Source organism: Choloepus didactylus (genome assembly GCF_015220235.1).
Source record: "Choloepus didactylus isolate mChoDid1 chromosome 25 unlocalized genomic scaffold, mChoDid1.pri SUPER_25_unloc2, whole genome shotgun sequence".
Lineage (NCBI taxonomy): Eukaryota > Metazoa > Chordata > Mammalia > Pilosa > Megalonychidae > Choloepus > Choloepus didactylus.
The window spans coordinates 1,327,609-1,349,916 of record NW_023637607.1 but is presented as its reverse complement, the minus strand read 5'-3'; the positions used below and the strand labels follow the sequence as shown (position 1 = coordinate 1,349,916).

At 35.8% G+C, this 22,308-nt stretch overlaps 1 protein-coding gene and 1 pseudogene across 1 annotated transcript; both read right to left on the bottom strand.

Annotated features, from left to right (window-relative positions):
* Positions 1-5,776: 5,776 nt before the first annotated feature.
* On the bottom strand, positions 5,777-6,703 carry LOC119525635 (olfactory receptor 18-like). Its single transcript, XM_037824450.1, has one exon. The coding sequence runs from the start codon at positions 6,698-6,700 to the stop codon at positions 5,777-5,779; it is 924 nt and encodes a 307-aa protein (XP_037680378.1). The 5' UTR covers positions 6,701-6,703.
* A 7,184-nt stretch (positions 6,704-13,887) lies between these two features.
* Positions 13,888-21,689, bottom strand: LOC119525531 (annotated as a pseudogene).
* Between the last annotated feature and the right edge of the window lie 619 nt (positions 21,690-22,308).

The window sequence follows — 22,308 nt, the reverse complement described above, 5'->3', positions numbered from 1 at the left end:
ATTCAAGAAGAACTAGTACCAATCTTGATCAAAATCTTCAAAAAAAATTGAGGAGGGGGGAAGCTACCTAATACATTCTATGAAGCCAATATCACCCTAATATCAAAGCCAAAAATACTACAAGAAAAGGACATTATAGACCAATCCCTTTTATGAAGACAGATGCAAAAATCCTAAACAGAATACTCACAAGTTGAATCCAGCAGCACATTAAAAGTATTATATCCCATGACCAAGTGAGATTTATTCCAGGTATGCAAGATTACATAAAGTGCATTCTAGATACTCACTCTCCAGATTCATACCTGGTTTCACCCATTTTTATTCCAGGTCCTTGCAAAAATTAGTTGAAATACTGTTCACTTTCCTCATCTATAAAATAAACAGTAAGTGTATTCTTCTTTATTGGGGACGATTATGCAGAATTTGGGATGAATTTGAGTCCCAAATTTCATCTCATCCTAAAGGGATAAAGGGAGCACTTCAGACTGAAAGTAAAGGACAATAGACACTGGCTACATAGATATGTAAAAAAAGCAGTATAGATATGTAAAATATTACCAGTAACATTTGTCTTGTATTTCTCTCCCTGATTGATCATTTCCCTTGCACATCTTTCTCTCTAAAGCAACCACTGTAATACATGTGTTTGGATGTGTACCTGAAAATGTTTCCATAATTTTCATATTGATTCATGAACACATAAAGTGTTCTCTTGAAAATTTAAGTAAATAGCATCATGCTACTAAGGTACCTCAAAACATTGCAGTTTGCAACAATGTTGAGATTCTTTATCCTCTGTATGGTACATATACCTGATTAAATTCTATTTTAATTGATGCATATTATTGCAGGGGGTTGAACTTCATATTCCTTGTTATTACAACAATCCTATGAAAGTTGCCAAGCCTCTCTGCTTTTGTGTAACTGAGAATTTCTTTATCATATGTGCCTAGAAGGAAACTGAGTTTCAACAATAAATTAATATTCAATCTTACTATTAATTGCCTACATGTTTTCCCAATAGAAAAATCATATGGAATCAAATACCTGCTCTTATTGCTAAGTTATTATGTCAGTAATGCCCCTGGAGTAGTCTAGTAAATGTTTTACTATTACTCCATGTGAAACCCAATCTTCTTTTTCCAAAGTTGGAAATCCAATATTTCCAAATATTGGATATCCAAACTGGATTTAATAATAATAACTACTCATTCACATCTAGGATTTCTGTACACCATTGGATTATTCAGCAAATTCACAAATGAAATCATCAATTCCCAAGGGAGAGGGTCCATGGTTCTCTTTCCATTTGCTCATCTGGGATTAAAGCAGAAGTTAAAAGGATCTACTCTTCAGCTCTGGTGGGTGAAAAGAGAATCAGTATCTGCCTCCCATATTTATGACTCCCTGGTTATTTTACACTTAAAAGATTCATCACTGGATGCTGAGATACAAATCAAAATTGGAATAGCAGGATTATTGATTAATGCATTAACCAGAATATTTAAACATCTTTATTTTAAATTATATGGCAGAGATTGAAGCCTCTCTTATCTTAAGAACTTTGTTCATGGGATGAATTCGAGCCCCAAATTTCATCTCAGTCCACAAGAAAAGACTGCATTTCCTTTTCTCTTCCCCACTTTTCTTTTTCTATATTAATTTTTATTAAACTCACTGAATGTTTGATAGTATAAAGCTAGAGGTCATATTAAAGAGAAAAGAAAAGCCTTATAAAAAGTTAATGCCATACATACCCACAGACTCATTTTAATCTAGTCCTAGGGAACACCCTTGGGAGGGCTGTAAACATATTTTGTAGAAGCCATATTGGTTCTCCTTTGTTCCTGTGATGTAAGAAAAGGCAATCAGTAGTCAACAGATTTATTGATTCATTGCCTACCCTGTCTCAAGCACAGTATATGCTCTGTGGAATCAGAAATGAATATTGTCATTTCCCTCCAAGTCCCATGCCTGGAGTGACCAGGGAAGTGAAATTGGAGGTTGGATTAACCAGGTCCCTTGTTTCTAGATACTCACTCTCCAGATTCCTACCTGGTTTCACCCATTTTTATTCCAGGTCCTCGTAAAAATTAGTTGAAATACTGTTCACTTTTCTCATTTGTAAAATAAACATCAAGTGTATTCTTCTTTATTGGGGATGATTATGCAGAAAAATTGAAACAAGTTACATAGATCACTTAACTCAGAGCCTAGGGTTGGGGAACCCTCCATATAGGTCATGATATCATGGCTACTTTCATCCCTTCATACTCATCACTGCCTTTGTGATGTTTTTGGAATGCACATGGGCCAGTTGAGAAGGAGGCATTTCCTGCCATGGTGGTAACAGTGCCTATTGAAGCTAGGATCAGAGGTGGAGGAAATCAAAATTCTGAATGGGACTTCTGAAATCCCCACCAGAACCAAAAACATAATTTCCATGGGACTCTAAGCTGAGACATTGCATTTGAAGGCCTTCCACAAGGCTATCTCAATGGTTACAATTGTACTAATGATGAGGAAACAAATTCCCAATAATGATGCCTAAATCTAATGTCTCCCATGATATTCACTTCACTGCATCTCATCACTTCTGGGGCATGACTGAGGAATGTGTGCACAATGTCATTACTCTGCTGATTGAGAGAAAAGGCTGAGGCTCTGATCTCAAAGTGACAGGAAAACAGACTCAGGCATGGGCCTTCTGAGGCTGAGGATGAGTCTGGGTGGAGAGAACACCCACAGAGTACACTTACCTAGGATCAGCAATCTCTAATGGTGTACCACACAGGTCATTTTTTTTTTAATTGTTGGATGGCCTAAAAGCTCAATTCACAGATTGGATACTTAGTCAAATTGGTAGATGTTATCTCAGTCTCTGAGGTCTTTTTAATATTAATGGAACAGGAGGAAGAGAAAGGTCAATGTCCTTGGTAGATATTGGCCTGTGTTTTTCTCAGGTGGATGCTGGCATTTACTCCAGATCTGACTTCCAAATCTTGGAGATATTAATATAAAATTAAGACTCTAAAGTAAAGAATCAATATATGGCACATATCTGAAATTGCAGTGAAACTTTCAAGTAACTTTGGAAGAAATAGGACTTCCATACAATCCATGTGATACTATTCACTTTTCCCTATTTGAAATTTTGTCTCCAATTATAACTACTTATTTTCATTTCTATATGTGCTTGATAAAGTTTGGGCTTTTATGCATTGACATTTATAATTTTATGAATTTGAATGACCATCCAGTGCTAATACTTTCCTATTGATATACATTGACATATTTGAAAACAATTGAATTTTGCATACTTATTTGATAACTTGACATTTTGTTGAATATTGCAGGGCATGCCAAGGCTGCCAACAAGTTGTGAGCAAGGGTTACTGTCATATCAAAACCATAGAAGTAGAAGATATTTTTCCAATTTCACATGACTGTTATCATGATTCAATATCTGCTAGGCTATTGGACAGAGGATTTCAGGGTTCTTTTCCACCTGGGTCTCTCCAGGGGGAGACTCAAAACTGAGCAGTTGGCTTCCATCTGAGCACACAAGCAAGAAAGCAACAGAGTGCCAGAAGGATGAAAATCAGGTTCTTCTACTCTTTTGGAACCCTAGCCTCAGAAATAAGATCCCATGTCTTTAGATATGTTGCAATCATTGGAGGTGAATTACTATACCCTGCTGCTTTCAAGGGAACAGATTTAAGAAAGGGCAGGAAAACCAGGATGCAGGAGATATTAGGAGAACAGTAGATGCTGTCCACCACCAAGGCCTCACCATCTAACAGAACATTAGTCTCTAAAACAAAGCAAGACCCTGGAGATTTCCCTGTGCTTTACATCACAATCCCCAACCAATTTCACCAACATGAACAGGGCAAGAAATACCTGGAATGGAATTTGCACATGCAGAAAACCCTCTGTATTTGTTCCACTGTAGACCTAAACATGATGCTTTTTCCATGCTGTCAGAAGAACCACCTTGGTGACTCCTAAAACCAGCAGATTCACTCCATCCACATCAGGCAACACCATAGCCGTTCCATGCTCAAATTCAACAATTATCCCCAAAGGCTCTCATTTCTGCTTGAATAAAAATGTTTACTTCCTTTATTCAGAATGTATTTTCCCTAAAATTACATGTTCAAAAATCTCAAAGTCTTTAATAAAATGTGTTTTTGAGTGATGTTGCTTTAGCACTTGTTAGTAGATCTCCATACAGGGAAACTCTGAGATTGATTTGTTAATTACTGTTTAGAAGAAAACTTAAATATGCATGATGAATTAGAATTGATATGGAAATAAGCAACTATTTAGTGTGTATAGATAATAGTTGGAGAGTACTATTTTAGAGAACAAAAGACCAAATAGCATATATGTACACATGGATTAAAGGCAGACAAGTTGTTCTTTGAGATATTTTAGAATTCTGGTGCTATAATGAGTACAAGACATCACATTTTGAGTTCCTGTCAAATCTTAGTGTATAAAATGACATATGGAAACCAAAGACAGTTAGGTTAATACCATGTTTTATTTTTCCAGATGGTCAAATAGATACCATGCAATGGATTGATTTATAATGGGAATTTATTGGCTCAGAAAGCTAGAAGGCTTGTTTCCTTCTGGGTCTGTTTTCATGCTGGCTGGGAACTTTTGTCTTCCTTAGCTTTTCCATCAAACAGCAATGCACATGGCAATGGATTCCCCTTTCTTATCTGAGTTCCATTGACTCCAGGCTTCAGGTTGTTCCCAAGGCTCTTATCTCCATCTGACTTTCAATTTGCTTGTAAGGGACTCTAATAACCTGAATTGAAGACCAACCTGATTCAGTAGGAAAATTGCCTTAAGTGAAGTTACATACTGAAGGGATTTTATTTACAACAGGTCCAACAGAATGTGGACCAAACCAAAAATATGCCCAAACTGTGGTGCACAATTCAACCCAACCCACACATTATAAAGATGTGTTTTTGTTTTTCACAATTACCACTCCTATGATGCATATCCTTGAGGAAACAGCAATTCATTATTCTACATGAATTATTCTTGCACATATTATTAAATGGTGTCTAATTGTTTGCTCTGAATGACACTGTTAAAATAAGCAAACAAACCATATATTTCTTACAATTCTTAGGTTTTTGTATAAAACATATAGTGGAAAAGAGAAAGGAAGTTGCTGGAAGTATGGAAATTTTTTCCATATTTTCTTCCATGATAATGCATTACTTATTTATCATTTTGACAGTAGATATGGGATACATCTCTACCATCACTGTGACAGATTTTGAGTAGAGAAAAAATGTCATTCAGGTCCTGCTTTGTACCCTTCTTGTTCTAATTGTCTAAACATTAAATTATAATGGGTTGTGACATATGCAGGCTAAAATATAGTATAAGTCCAAAAGATTTATTTGAATGGAATGTCCTCAGAGTAGGTGATCACAATGAAGATATTTATATTTGAAGGGAGTTTACCATGTGCATATGTTATTTGTAAATCCTAAAGTGAGGTAAATTAAACTAAACATGATTATAAATGAATAGTCTTGAGAGTTAATAACATATCCTAGGCACAGGACTCCTACAGCAACCCCCCAAATATGTGCCATGAACAGATATGAGATGTAAAGGTGAAATAAAATCATGAGAGCTGTGAAAAATTCTGTGACCAAAGAGGCATGCTTTAATTTCCAGATATTTGGTTTTCTGAGCTTTCTTATCCACAAACCAAAAAGAAGGCACAGTATTATGACTAAGGTATTCTCCTGAGGATCCTCCTCAGGGCTGTCTTGATGTCCCTGTTTCTCAGGCTGTAGATGAAGGGGTTCAGCATGGGAGCAATGAGCATATACATCACTGAAGCCACCACACTTTTCCTGGGTGAATGTGAGTAAACTGAACTCAGGTACACTCCCATGCCAGTTCCATAAAATAAGGAAACAACTGACAGGTGAGATCCACAGGTTGTAAAGACTTTATACTTCCCACCTGATGTTGGGACTCTCAAAACAGAGGAAACAATTTGAGTATAAGAAAAAACGATCACTGAGACTGGAATTCCACCAATGATTGCAACATGAAAATACATTAATATGTTATTGGTGTCAGAACAGGAAAGTTTGAGGAGTTGAGAAGGGTCACAGAAGAAATGAGGAATCTCCACATTGGAACAGAATATTAGTTGTGACACCATTAAGCAGTGCACCTGGGAGTCCAAAAGACTGATGATAAAGGAAAGCAGGACCAGCAGGCTACACAACCTGGGGTTCATGATAACTGGATAGTGGAGGGGGAGGCAGATTGCCACAAACCTGTCATAAGCCATCACAGTCAGAATCAGGCTGTCCATACATCCAAAAAGATAAAAGAAAGACAACTGAATGAGGCAGCCTGTATAGGAGATGACTCCACAGTGAGTGTGGATATCCATAAGCATCTTTGGGATTGTGGTAGAGGTGAAACCGATGTCAACCAAGGACAGGTTGAAGAGGAGGAAGTACATCGGGGTATGGAGGTGGGAGTCAGAGCTGACAGTCAGCATGATGAGTAGGTTCCCCAGCACACAGACCAGATACATTGATAAAAACAGCCCAAATAGGAAGAGTTGTAGTTCTGGGTCATCCGAGAGCCCTAAGAGGAAGAATTCTGAGACAATAGTTTCATTCTGGGATTTCATGGAGCAGAGCCAATTTGGAAGAGAAAAGAGGATTGTTGTAAAGAACTTGTGTACAGACACTCATAACTGTGTCTTTAATTCAGATTCAAGTAATTCACTGATAATGTATTCATTCTTGGTACATTAACAATAGTTATTTGTTACAAACCCATTCTTCATAGAACCACTTTTCATTTGTTTATTTGCTTTTCACCTGCTTCTCTAAATCCTAAAGTGAGGAAAGTTAAACTAAATATGACTATAAATGAAGAAATAAAATCTTGACCTTTAAATAACATATACTAGCCACAGGATACAGAGACACTTGGAGCAAAAGATAGAGTTGAAAAAAATTCATGAGTATAGATAAATACATGTTTCCTCCATTGAAGAAACACAAGAGATAAATATTTCTTTAAACATAAAATGGTCCTATTAAAGGACATAAGAACACAGTTCAATATTCTTTTTTATTGAAATGCATTGAAATAAATCCTGAAATTGGACAATTTATGAATTTATATGAATATGAAAATGAGTTATGTTAAAAACAGTCTCATCAATTTTTAAAATGTTTTGACTATTAACAACGTTTAGGGCTCACCATTTTCGTTGCTTTCTGTCCCACCTATGGGGCAGGTGATAAGATACCATAGTGTTCTCTCCTTTTTCATTAGCTAGAGATCTAAACCAGCAAGAGAAAGTCCTGACCTGAGGACACCGAACCCAGTCTCACCCAATAAACTCAACAGAAACACTAATCCTGTCACTTACCTTTCTTCCTTAAGCCATTCTCAGACCAGGTTTTGAGGCCTAGTCTGCTCTACACAGAAACAACCTTATGTAGGTAGTAAGTTTTCCACACACTCTTAGTGTGTGTGCATGTTTGTGTGTGTGTGTACACATCATTATTCTTGAAATTTGGAGCAAACTATTGCGTGGCAGACCATGCTGAGACTTCAAAATCTTCAGAAACACCACAAAACTAGATTCTATAGTAAAATTGAGTATATTTAATCAATTGATGTTTACATATAGAAAAATTGAACCTACATTAGAGGATTGCTGAAACAAATTAAGTAAAATGAGGTAGAGAGTGTACTCAGTGCAGTGGTTCCTTATCCTGGTTGATCATTATAAAAACCCCAAGTTACATTCAAAGATCAATGATATCATAAGTTCTACATAGGAGGCAGGCCTCTAGAGTTATGAAGCATTTCCCTAGAAAAATATCAGGAAAATAGAAATGCTGCATTAATTTTACCCACTATTATTATAATTAATAGCCAAGAACAATAATAAAAATTCAAATGCTTAAAAATAATTGCTTCAAATGCTATAGAGATTTAAACTATTATTAAAAACATTTGACTTTCCTCCTATCCCTGCATTATGCCTTTTACTTGCATCTGTCCCTCTAAGACAAGCACTGTCATGAAAGTGTTTGGTACATTTACCTGACAATGTTTCTATGACATTAGTATGACATAAGTATTCATGAAGATTCTTCTTGAAAATATTACTCAGTTGTTTTTACTATACACATTGTCCCTAAAACAATCTTGTTACAACAACATTGTGCCTCATGTCTCTCTGTGCAGTGCATGCATATAGATGAAATCTAGTTTAAATGAAGCATGTCATTTCCTGGGGGTGATCACTTTGTCAATTTCTTATTTGAACAATCCTTTCAAAATTCTTCTCCTATCCATCCACAAAACTGAAAATTTCTATGATGTAAATTCATGAAGGATTCTTGTATGAGTAGTAATAATCTATGCATGTTCAAATTTACTATTGTCTATGCTTGTTTCATAATATGAAAATTAAACTTAATTAACTACTTGCTCTAATTGATAAGCCCTAGAATCAGAAATACAGCTGATGTTGTTCTAGTAATAGTCATTTTCTGATTGCTCCACATGAAACTTCCATCTTGTGTAGGGGCTATTTATATTCTCAGACTCAAAACTATGCTGTAAAATGAAGTACTACTCTTCAAAAACCCAATGGTGCACTGTATTTTTTATGTCTAAAGTCCTTAAAAGTGAAGCTTATTTTGCTTTTTCACAGATGAACTCACACCATGTCAAGAGGAAAAATAGATAGTTTTGCTTCTGTTTGCTCTCTGGGATCAAATCTAGTTTGAAGAAAAAAATGATCATCCTCTCTGGTAGAGGGATATATACCTAGAATGGGTGCTAAAGAATCAATATATGATTTCCATATCCTTTACACACTGGAAATTTGTGGACTTAATAAACATCCAACCAGGAATTGAATATTAGATTTTAATGACAATTTGAGAGCATATTTATTAATAAGATACTATTCCAAAAAAGTAATTATCTTCTTTGAAGTATATGTCAGATATATGGAAACCTATCTTATCTCCAGAAATTGGAGCATGGAAAGACTGGAATCCTAAATTGTGTCACAGACCACAAATAATATATACTTTCCCCTTGATCTCCTCCATTTAGTCTTATTACTTTAATTTTTATGGAACCCTGCCAATTTTTTCATAATATAATTTTTGAGAGCCTATTAAATGAATAATAGGTTCTGCAGAAAAGTCATGACAGAACAATAAAACACTATTTTTATCCCTTTCTCTAGTCCTAATGCATCTTTTTGGAAGGGGTGAAGTCACATATATATATATATATATATATATATATATATATATATATATATCAATTTTATGGGACTCATATTAAATGCACTTTGTCCCTGTGAAGTTAAAAATGTAAACAATATTTAGCAGGGATTTTTTTATTTGCCTGCTGCTGCAGAATACATAGGGTTCAGGGAATCAAGTGAATGGAACTAAATAATTTCCCTTCAACCACTCTGACTGCAGAGACAACAAAAATGAAATTGGAGGTTGGATTACCAAGGGTGAATACTGTCCAGTTGCTCTGTGTCTAGACTGTCATTATCTAAATTCAACCTGGTTTAATCCTGTTCTATACTAGAACTTGTAAAATATTCAATAAATATGACATCCTCACTTCTTCATCTGAAAAATAGCCATAAAATTTGCATATTTGTTTGAGGGATTGTTATGCAGATGAAATGAGAGGAGGTAATTAGAAAACTGGGCTGGGAACCTTGCACAAGGAGGCACTCAATGCATCATATTTTGCTTTCCGTCATCCTTCTTTTCATCATTTTCATAATCCTCACTTTCAGGATAATTTTGGAGTGCTTCAGAGACAGTTTAGAATGACCCATTTCTGTTCTAGTGGAGGATATTTCAAGGGATACTGGAAACCCAGGGTGGATAAGAGAAGGACTAGGAATGAGGGTAATGAAATCCCTACCAGATTCAAGAATTAAACCCTGTTAGCCTCTGAACTGAAACTTTGCATTTCAGAGCCCACTCATTTGGCCATCTCTACTTTGTTTTAATGATATAATACAATGCTCCTACATACTCTACTACATCCATTATGTCCTATGGAACTCACTGGGCTGAGCTGTGTTTCTCCTGGGGTATGACTGAAGACTGTGGATCTACTGCTGCTTCTTGGCCAGGTGAGTGATGAGGTGTGAGGCTCTGTACTCTGGCCCAGAAGGAAAACATGGTCAGACATGGGCCTCCTTATGCAGACAATGACATTCAGATGAGAGGCTGCTTGACTGAAAGTCCTGATTTGAAGGATTGAAGGTCACAGCAGGATATTTAAGTTGAGATTTCAATTCTCTCAGGTCATAATTAGACAAGTTGGTCCATGTCATCCTAATCTCTGGATACCTTTTAATATGAATGGAACAGGATAAGGAGAAAATGAATTTTCTTCACAGAGTTTGGGACATTCATCAAACTGTGCTCTCCCCATCAATTTTAACTTCCACGTTATATGGAGTTTATTATAAAATACAGACTTATGTTTCCAATATAAAGAATCAATGTAAGCATTTTAATTTTATTTTATTTTAAAATTAACTAAATTATAAACATTCTATACCCATCAACCAACCCTTCCACTTCTCCACTCTTGACATCTAGTACCCTCTAATTTACTATTTCTGTATATGAATTTGCAATTTATAGATGTTTGATAAAGAAAACCATACAGTATTTGCACTTATGTGCCTTGCTTATTTCTCAGAGCATAATGTGTTTTCTCATTTGTTTTTCTTAAAGCATATACATATGATCAAATGCTATGCAGCAGTAAAAAGGAATGAGGTCCTGAAACATATGACACCATGGATGAACCTTGAAGACATAATGCTGAGTGAAATAAGTCAGACAGAAAAGAAGAGATATTGTATGTTACCACTACTATGAACTCCCTGAACAATGTAAAATGAGTGTCTTACAATATAGAATATAGGGGACCTAGAGATACGGATAAGCCAGAGAAGGGGGAATGATAACCTAAAATGTACAGACATGCTAATGAGGGTGAACTTAAAAGTATGAGAGTGGACAGGGGTTAAGATGGTTCACTAATGGGACTATAAGTATCAGTGCCACATTGACGGTGAACATGATTGAAAGTTGTTTAATGGCATGAATACCATGGACTAACACTACAAATAAAAATAAGTGCTTGCATGTTATGTTTCTAAAGTATGACACAAGGAAAAAAAGTTAGCAACAGATTGGTATATGGGAAAAACACTGATTGCATTCTAGGGTCTATATCTAATTGGAATAACTTACAGTTTCCACAATAATACTAGGGATAAATAATTAGGGGGCTCATAAGAAAAATTTATCATGATTTGAGTCATGATAATTGTTTACAATTGAGAGTAATCACAATTGTACAAATAAGTGTAGATAATGTTTGACACTGGTTATTTGTCTCAGACAGAATATATTCTATGTGAAATTTGGAACTCACTACTTAGTAAGTCAAGCCCTCAGTTGTGAAATATATGTTGTAAAGGGTGCACTAATCCCACCTATAATTTGCCTGGGGACACCACCAGAGAACTTATTTTGTTTCTCAGATGTGGCTTTTTTCTCTTTCTTAGCCCAACTCTGCAAATAAATTCATCACCCTCCCCATAAATGGGTCATGACACCCAGCTGAGTGATTCTCCCTGGTGATATGGGACACCGATCCCAGAAATGAGCCTGGCTGTGGCATCAAGGAATTGAGAATATCTTCTTGATGAAAAGTGGGAAAACAAAGGTTAAAAAAAGGGTTTCAGTGACTAAGAGATTCCAAATAGGGTCATTAAGCTATCCTGAAGGTTATTCTTATGCAAGCTGCAGCTAGATATCCCAAAAGGCCTCATTAGGACAAGCCTAAATCAACAGTAGTCCTGAAACCATAAAGAATACCCTGGTCCCTATTTGAGACTGTCTAAATGTATCACTATGTATATTTTTTAAGAAACTTAAATCCTCCAGTGTGTTCCTGGGCCACATAAGTCCCAAACCAAAAGGCAACATCCTTTTCAAGAACATCAAACTGATGCAACCCTCTTCTCATAATGTTGATGCCCCTTTTTCAATTTGAAAAAATTAGGGTGCTCACTGCCTAGATATCCTTGTAATAGAGAAACTGATTAAATAAGAGGAAGACATGGCAACAGAAAAGATAGGATTTAATAAAGGATAACTGATACTGAATTTTCATATAAATGTTTTTATTAACACTTTTAATTGCTAGGGTATTAGAATAGCTAGAAGGAAATAACTGAAATGGTGAAACTACAACCCATAATATTCTTTGAAATTTGCTCTGTAGCTACTCATTAAATTGTACTTTGAAAGTTATCACCTTTCTGTATATGTGTTTTATTGCACAATGAGGAAATAACTGAAACTCTGGAACTTTAGCCCATAAAATTCTGTGATATTACCTATATAACTACTTGTTAAATCATACTTTGAAAGCTATCACCTTTCTGTATATATGGTATATTTCAGAAAAAGGAAATAACTGAAATTGTGGAACTGAAACCAATAACATTCTTTGAAATTTGGAAACTACTTGTGAATCATACTATGAAGGTTATAATTTTTCTGTATATATGTTATATTTCACAATAAAAATTAAATAAATAAATAAACAAATACTGGATTACAATCCAATGTAAAATAGTAAATATCCATGATTTCATATAAATATGAATCAATGACTGAATAAATTAATATGCAGAAGAATTCCAAGAATTTATGTAGATATTCTGCTCATTAGGATGTGAAGCACAATTTCAACTCCTCCAAGTTTAGTTTGTGCATACAGACCATCTTCCAAAGTGTAAAGTATGGAAATGGAGAAAATAAAAGTGTAAATATAAAGTTAGTTATAAAGTTAAGAAACCTACAAACACAATCTCAAGAGAGATGATCAAGGTTAACCTCAACTATGATAAACCATATTGAATGGATGTTCCCTTCATATAATATGATGATATTTGTTCTTTTCTATTGTGATCTTCCTCCTGGAAACATATTATCTGTGACTTATTAGAAAAACAGCAGAAAAATCTGTTGTTGGTGATTGGGGTAGTTGTTATTTATGGGAATAACTGCAAATGCCAGACTGAGAATTTAGAACAGCCAGTCAGGAGAAAGCTAGCCAAATTTAGTAATCTGCTATTTACATAGCCAAAACACAAACCTATTTAAACTCCCAAACCAGATGCTTGACATTTGTTGTTAAATTGCCATTGGAAGATAGAAAGTGATGATTTAAACCTTCTGTTTCTTAACCCCAAGTAGTATGCCATTTTGTAAAGTGTTCATCAATTTAAAAGCAAGACGAATAATCATTAAATTACCACACTATTCTCCCTGTCCACCAATACTTACTGCAAAATCCTAAATTTACCACCTGTGATACAGAGTGAAAAGCTATAAATTATATTACATATATATGTTGTATGTGTATACAGACACATGCACACACATGCACACACACAGTACTTGATTGAAAAATGGCTATTTAACATTTCCCATGAAAATTCACTTTCAATGGAGGCTATGGCTCCTATGCCTTGGGATGGTTTGACTTCACAATTGAAAAATACTGCTAATATCTCAATTCCTTAAGACAAAATTTAATTGCATGTTCAATAAGCTGCTCAGTAAAAAAGCAGCTATAAAGGATGATTTAAAACAACAACAACAACAACAATGTCTAATTGAGTGCAATTTCTCCAATTTGTCAAGGCACCTTGTCAAAGTTATTCCTAAAAAGACTAGAAATCTGTGGTGCCTTCTGATTTTTCTCCTACCTTACTGTCCATGTTAATATTTCAAACTGTGTCAATAAAGCCACACTTAAGGGATAAAATGTTTGCAGATTTAGCTGCCTCTGTGATAGCCTTGCAATACAGGCCCTTTCTCTTCTCATTAAACATGACAGCAAGTTTTCTAAAAAGTGGGTAAGTTGGGAAACAGCAAGAAAATAAGGCTTCCTGTCACACTAAAAGGCCATTATCTTTCCAGGTCAAACTTATGTTGAGAATATGAGCTGGCCACTAAGGGAAACCATAAATATTGGCCCAAACAATGCCCTCTACATGTATGGTCCTCCCATCTGGTGTGATGCATTTTGAAATGTATGTGGAAAAGAGTTTCATTTCCAAGGAATTACTGAACTTTTTCTCTTCCTTTGAAGAAGAAGAATTAGAAGACGTGAAATGTTCATGCATACTGCCTGGAGCAAAATCAAAGCTTTCTGAAGAACTACACTCAGAGTTGGAATATTTCAAATTATTTGTGCTATCAATGCCACAAACTGATGCACTGGAAGAGTCAGATTTCTTTTAATTTATGTCCTATAAGCTGAGATATTGCTTTTGTGGCCCCTTTTGCAAAATGTCTCTTGTTCATCCTGCTCACCAGGCATATGTACTTCATTAGTGTCTTGAACTTCACTGCTGGCCTCTTCAGACCTTTTGAGAGACTCTGATTTTCTTAAGATGTGTCACCTGCCGAGGGGGTAGAGGTGCAATGAAACTGGGGCTTGGGGACCATCTTGCCATTCTACATTTTCTCATCTCCTGTTTTCAAGAAGAGTCATTTTCTTCATTCCTGTAACTTTGTGGTTTTAAACAAACCTGGGGCAGAAGAGAACCTGAGCTAGGATCTTGATATTGATATGTGAAATGGACTGTTGAATGTGCTATTTTGGACATAGAGGTTTCACATTGCTTCATTTGTGACAATTTTCAACACTTCCTGAGGTTTTGCATGATCCATTTTCTTACTCTGGAGCACTTGTTTTCATACTTAACTGAGCTTTAGATGTGTTTGCTTGAGAAGAAACTTTAACTACTCTGTTTCTGCTAGGAGAAATATTTGAAACCTAACCACAGAATTTCTTTTCTGGCTTTCATTTTGGTTTCCAAATCCATCTTATCATCAATTTTATATTTTTTGTTCACAGGAGTTATGCTCTAATTTCCCATTTTTTATACTGCAAGTTTTATTGAGATATATTCACCTACAACATATTCCATCCAAATTATACAATGTTTCACACTGCCATCACCTTGCTGTGCAATCCTCTTCACACTCAATTTTTGACCATTTTCATTGTTCCAAGAAGGAAAATATCAGATAACATCATAAAGAGAAAACCCAAAGCACCCCATATCCCTTATCCTCTCATATTATTGACTGCCAACAACTGCATGATGCACCTGCCACCTTTGATGAAAGAACACTAAGGTTTATTGTTAACCATAAATCATAGCCTGCAATAGGTAACTTCCCTTCATAAACCACTTTATTATTAATTGTACAAGTGTTGCACATTTGTACTAGTTCATGAAGGAACTTATTTATAATTGTAGTGTTAGCTCATGGCATGCATGACTGTAAACAACTCCTTTCAACCAAATTCACCAGCATACATCCCTACTACTCATAATCCCACCATTTCTAAACATTTAATTTCAACCTCATTAAAAACTCTAAATATCAGGCAACTGCTCCTTCTTCTCTACCTTCTGTCTATCTCTAACTAACTTATATTCTACATATTAAGACACTGAGTTTGCTTATATAGTTAGTTCATATTAGTGAAATCATACAATATGTCCATTTGTGTCTGACTTACTTCACTCAGCATTATGTCCTCAAGGTTCGTCCATGTTGTTGCTGGCCTAAGAACCTCATTCCTTCTTACTGCTGCATAATATTCCATCTTATGTATATACCGTATTTTGTTTCTCCACGAGCTTGTAGCTGGACACTTGGATTATTTCCAACTTTTGGCAATTGTGAATAATTCTGCTCTGAACATCAGTGTGCGAATGTCTGTTTATGTCCCTGTGTTGAGGTCTCCTGGATATATACCTAGCAGCAGAATTTCCATGTCATAGGGCAACTCAGTATTTAGTTTCTGAAAAACTGCCAAAATGTCTTGGAGAGTAGCTGTATCATTTTATATTCCCACAAGCAGGGAATAAATGTTCCTATTTCTCCACATCATCTCCAACACTTGTAGTTTTCTGTTTGTGTAATAGCAGCCATTCTTACAGGTGTGAGATAATATCTCATTGTGGTTTTTATTTACATTTCCCTAATAGCTAATGAAGATGAACATCTTTTCATGTGCATTGTAGTCATTTGTATTTCCTCTTTGGAAAAGTGCCTATTCATATCTTTTGCCTGTTTTATAATCAGGTTGTTTGCCATTTTAATGTTGAGTTGTAGGATTTCATTATATATACTGAATATCAAACTCTTATCAGATATATGGTTACCAAATATTCTATCCCACTGAGTTGCCTGCATTTTCACCATTTTGACAGTCTTTGAAGCACAAAACTGTTTGACTTTGAAGAGCTTTCATTTATCAATTTTTTCTTCTGTTGCTTGTGCTTTGGGTGTAAGGTTATATCTTATATAACCAGATCTTAAGATATTTCCCTATATTTTCTTCTAGGAGTTTTATGTTACTGGCTCTTATATTTAGGTCTTTGATCTACTTTGATTTAAATGTTGTATGGTGCATAAGATAGGGGATAGGGGTCCTATTTCTTTCTTTGGCTATGGATATCTTGTTCTCCCAGCCCAATTTGTTTTAGAGAAAATTGTGTCAATCTCAGTGGATTTGGGGGGTGGGGTTGTCAAAAATCAATTGACCATAGATGTGAAGCTCTATTTCTGCACTCTCAATTCTATTCCATTGATCAATGCCTATCTTAGTGCCAGTACTATGCTGTTTTGACTTTTGTGGCTGTATACTAAACTTCACAAGATTTATAATAAGCATGAAATGGAAATGTGAGGCCTATGACTTCATTGTTCCTTTTCAAGATATTGGCTCTTTGAGATCCTTTGCTTTCCAAATAAATTTGATAACTACTTTTCAAATTCTTCAAAATATGTTTTGGGAATTTTTATTGATATTTTATTGAATCTGTACATGAATTTAGGTAGAACTGACATCTTAAAAGTATTTAGCCTTCCTATCCATGAACACAGAATGTCTTTCCATGCATTTAGGTCTTTTTTAAGTTTATTTTACAAATTTTTGTAATTTTCTGTATGCAGGTGATTTTCATTCTCGGTTAAGCTTATTCCTAAATACTTGAATCTTTTAGTTGCTTTTGTGAATGGATTTTTTTCTTAATTGGCTCCTTGCCTAACTCATTTTCAGTGAGAAACACTAATGATTTTTGCTTGTTGATCTTCTATCCCACCACTTTGCTGAATTTATTAGCTCCAGTAGCTTTGTCATAGATTTCTTGGGATTTTCCGAATATAGGATCATGTCATCTGCATATAACAAGAGTTTTAATTCTTCCTTTCTCATGGGGAGCCTTTTATTATTTTTCTTTTCTAATTGCTCTAGCTAGAACTTCTAGCATAATGTTGAATAATATTGGTGACAGTGGGCATAATTGTGTCATTTCTGATCTTAGGGGGAAGGCATTTAGTCTATCAACTTTGAATATGATGTTGACTGTGGCTTTTCATATATGTCCTTTATCATATTAAGGAAGTTTTCTTTGATTCCTTATTTTTGAAGGAATGGATGCTGAATTTTATCAAAACAGGGTGCTGAATTTTGTTTAATAACTTTTCTGAAAACAACTGGGATGATCACATGCTTTTCCCCATTTGATTTATTAATGTGTTGATTAATTGATTTTCTTTATCTGACCCACACTTACATGCATAGAATAAACTCCACCTGGTCATGGGGTATTATTCTGTTAATGTGCCATTGGATTCAATTTGTAAGTATTTGATTGATAATTCTTGCATTTATTTTCATTAAGGAGATTGAACTGTAGTTTAACTTTATGTAGTATCTTTATTAAGTTTTGGTATTGGATTTGATTTTTACCTTCATAGAATGAATTATGTAGTGATACTTTTCTTAAATTTTTTAGAAGGGTTTGAGCAGGAATAGAGTTAATTTTTCTCAGAATGTTTTCTAAAATTCCCCTGTGAAGCCATCTTTGGACATTGGATTTTCTTTATAGGCAGGTTTATGTTAACTTATTGAATCTCTTTACTTGTAATTGGTTTGTTGATGTCTTTTATTTCTTCTCAAGTCAGTATTCATTTTGTGTTTCTAAGAAATTGTCCATTTCTTCTAAGTGGTCTAGTTTTGGTATGCAGTAATTCATCATGTTCTCTTGTGATCTGTTTTTATTTCTTCAGGGTCCATGGTAATGATACCCCTCTCACTTCTGATTTTATTTATTTGCATATTCTTTCTTTTTACTTTATCAATCTAGCTAAGGGTTTGTTTATCTTTCTTATCATCTCAAAAATACCAAATTTTGTTTTTGTTGATTCTATGTTTATTTTTGATCTCCACTTTATTTATTTATCATTTAATCCTTGTTATTTCCTTTCTTCTACTTGCTTTATGGTTAGTTTGTGGCTATTTCTCTAGTTTCTCCAATTGTTTGGTTAGTTCTTTAGTTTTATCTGTCTCTTCCTTCTTAATCTAGGCATTTCAAGCTCTAAATTTGCCTCTTACTACTGGTTTCCCTGCATCCAATACAGGTGAATTGCATATTTTCATATGTTGTATTTTCATTCATCTCAAGATATTTACTGATATATCTTGCAATTTCTTCTTTGACCCATTGATTGTTTAACTGTGTTTATTAACCTCCGTATATTTGTGGAATTTTCATTTCTTCTGTGGTTGTTGATTTCCAGCTTAATTCCATTATTTTCAGAGAAAGTGCTTTGAATAAGATCAATCCTTTTAAAATTAATATGCACTGTTTTATGCCTCAGCTTATGGTCTATCCTGGAGAATATTCCATGAACACTTGAGAAGAATGTATGTCCTACTGTTTCAGGGTATAGCAATCTATATATGTCTGTTAGGCCCAATTCATTGTTCATAGAATTTTGGTTCTCTATTTCCTCATTCATTATCTCTCTAGTTGTTCTATCTGTTGAAGAGATTAATGTGTTGAATTCTCCCAGAATTGGTGCAGAAATATCTATTGTGCCTTTTAATATTGCTCATGCTTGCGTCATACACTTTGGATCTACTTGATTGGGTGCATAATCATTTTTGATAGTTATTTCTTCTTGGTGCATTACCCCTTTTATTAATATATAGTGTCCTTCCTTATCTGTTATAAAATCTTTGCATTTAAAGTCTATTTTATCTGATATTAGCATGCATCATTTTTTTTTGTTGTTATTACTTGAATAGAATATCTTTTTCCATCATTAACCTTCAAGCTATTTGTATCTTTTGGTCTAAAATAAGTTTCTTGTAAACAGCATATACATAGATCATATTTTTTATCCATTCTGCATCTTTTGATTGAAGAGCTTAATCCATCAACATTCTATGTTATTACTATAAAAGCTGTCCTTCCTTCAAACACTTTATCCCTTGGCGATTTTTTTGCCAAATCTAGTATTTTTTTCCTCTTTATCCTTTTAGTTACTCTTACTCATAGTCATTGATCCAGTTTGGTAATGTTGCCAGAATGCAAAACACCAGAAATGGATTGGCTTTCATAAAATTTGGTTTATTTGGTTACACAGTTACAGTCTTAGGGCTATAAAGTGTCCAAGGTAAGGCATCAACAATTGAGTACCTTCACTGGAGAAAGGCCACTGGCATCCAGAAACCTTTGTTAGATGGGACGGCTGGTGTCGGCTTGATCCCAGGTTGCATTTCAAAATGGTGTTCTCCAAAGTGTCAGTTTCAGCCTTCAACAGCTTTCTTCAAAAAGTCTCTTTAATGTGCAGTGGCAAGCTCCTTCTGTCTGAGCTCTTAGGTAGGGCTCTCATAAACTAATCAAGGCTCATGCTGAATGGGTGGGGCCATGCCTGTATGGGAATTATTTAATCACAGTTAGCACCTACATTTGGGTGGGTCACATCTCCATGGAAACAGCCTAATCCAAAGGTTCCAACTTAATCAATGCTAATAAGTCTGCCCCCACAAGGTAGCATCAATGAACATGGTGTTTGGGGGCACATAATACATCCAAACAAGAGCAGTCATGACTTCTATACTCTCTTTCAGTCCTAGCTCTCTTGTCTTTTTATTCAGCTGACAGTACTCCCTTTAGTATTTCTTGCAAGGCAGGTCTCTTATTAACAAATTCTCTAAGCACTTGTTTATCTATGAAGATTTTAAACTCTCCCTCACTTTGAAGGACAGCTTTACTGGAAAATAATTCTTGGCTGGCAGTTTTTCTCTCTAGAATCTTAAATATATCACAGCACTGCTTTCTCACCTCCATGGTGCCCAATGGGTACTTGGCACTTAGTCTTATATGGCTTGACTTATATGTGGTGTATCAGTTTTCTCTTGCTGCTTTCAGAATTATCTCCTTCTCTTTGGCATTTGACAGATTAGTATGTGTCTTTGAGTGGTTCTATCTATTTGGGTTCATTCTATTTGGAGTTTGTTGGGTTTCCTTGATTTGTATATTTATGTCTTTTATAAAGGTGTGGAATTTTTTCCCAATTGTCTCCTCAAATATTCTCCCTAGCTGCATAATCTTCTCCTTCTGGGACATCAAAGATTCATACATATGTGCACATCATGTTGTCCATCTTTTCCCTGAGATCCAATTTAAATGTTTCCTAATTTCCTTTTTCGGCAACAATACTGTTTTTACATTTGTCACACAGGACTTGCCTGGGTGGTAATTTAATAGTATTCATTATTGAAGTAGGTTCTTCCCTTTACATTTTTTGTTTGGGTAGCTTAATTTTCAAATGAAGTGGCTGAGGTATGGATTTGTTACATGTGTCCTTGATAAACAGAGGAGGAGGATAAGGTGCTCTTTTGTGGAAGAGATGTGATGGTTTGGAAGTCAACAGGCTTTCAGATCAATTTGGCTCTGGAGTTTGGAGAGAAAAAGGGTCATGAGAAACAGCAACATTCAGTTCATGCTTAACTTCTGTCCCTTCTTGGCATGTATTACTTTGGAGCTGCATGGCTATAGGTTTATCCTTGTATTCCTTTTTGGGAAATACTGTCACTGGGATCCCATGGAGCTCAAACCTTTTTGAACTCTCCTTTTGCTGATTTGAAATCCAGATTCTCACAGAATCACTTGGACTTCTCTTCTGTTTGATTCAATAGCATAAACACTACTGAGGGCCTCTCACCATTAAATACATGAGTACAAAGCATACTGGTCTTATTCTGCTTTCTAACTATGAAAACCAAGTACAAAATGCTGACACAAAGTTTGTTAAAACAAACAAAGCAAAACAAAAACCTAATAAGCCATTTCCCAGCAGGGGAGATACCATCACAGTGTGCTCTGCTGCAGGAGATAGAATGGAGAGCCATGAATGGGAGTCTCTAAACTTCATAACTTTTAGTCAGATCCATGAGGACCCCAGAAACAAACTTCCACCTGAAGCTGAATGACATGACCAATCTATCATCTATTATGTGTCCAGTGTGACCCATACATCTGACTGAGCCAGGCAGAGTTGTGACACTGCAGAGACAACAGCCCCCCCCCCCCCAACTGGCAGCACAACTGTTGGGTCTGAAACCTGGTGCAGCAGTGGCAGCAGCACAGGAGAAGGTGGAGGGTCATTCCCTTCCTGAGGCATGGCTAAGCCCAGCTCTGGAACCTCAGCCAGTAGCTACTTCTTAGCCTCCAGCTCTGGCACAGCCACCTCTGGGCTGCAGGCAATCTCCCCTTGTGGTGGCAGAGATGGAGGGAGCAGTCTCATCTGCCTGAGGAGCAGACTGCTGCCCATTGTCCCTCCTCGACCTCTGGCACAAATGCTTCATTGCCCTGACCAGGAGGGGTTCAGTGACCACCTCCTTGCCTGGAACGGGTTCTGTCTCCAGCTCAGCCTCACAGGCATCCCCTCTGGGGAAGATGCTGCAGTCACTGCCACCTCTGTAACCACAGCCAGCATTTTCTCTATGGATTCTCTTCTTCCAGCTCTGGCTGCAGTGGATGCAGTGGCATTGCTGCTTTCATCATTGGCTTTTATTGCTAACAGATGTCTTAGGTATAAAAGAGCAAAGCTGATGGTGCATCTGGAGTGAAGAAAAGAAATGGCCATATCATGTCAACATGTACAACTATGGATAAACATCTTTGTTCTGAACATTTTAGGAACTGGCAATTTGCAACCATCCCTGGCAGCTTCCTATCAGTTGAAGGATGTTCTGAGCAAGGTTATCATGATGCTTCTTTGAAGTATGATACTGTGTCAA

Excerpts from the sequence above, each read along its gene's own strand:
- LOC119525635 (XM_037824450.1), bottom strand. The coding sequence starts at position 6,700 with ATGAAATCCCAGAATGAAACTATTGTCTCAGAATTCTTCCTCTTAGGG.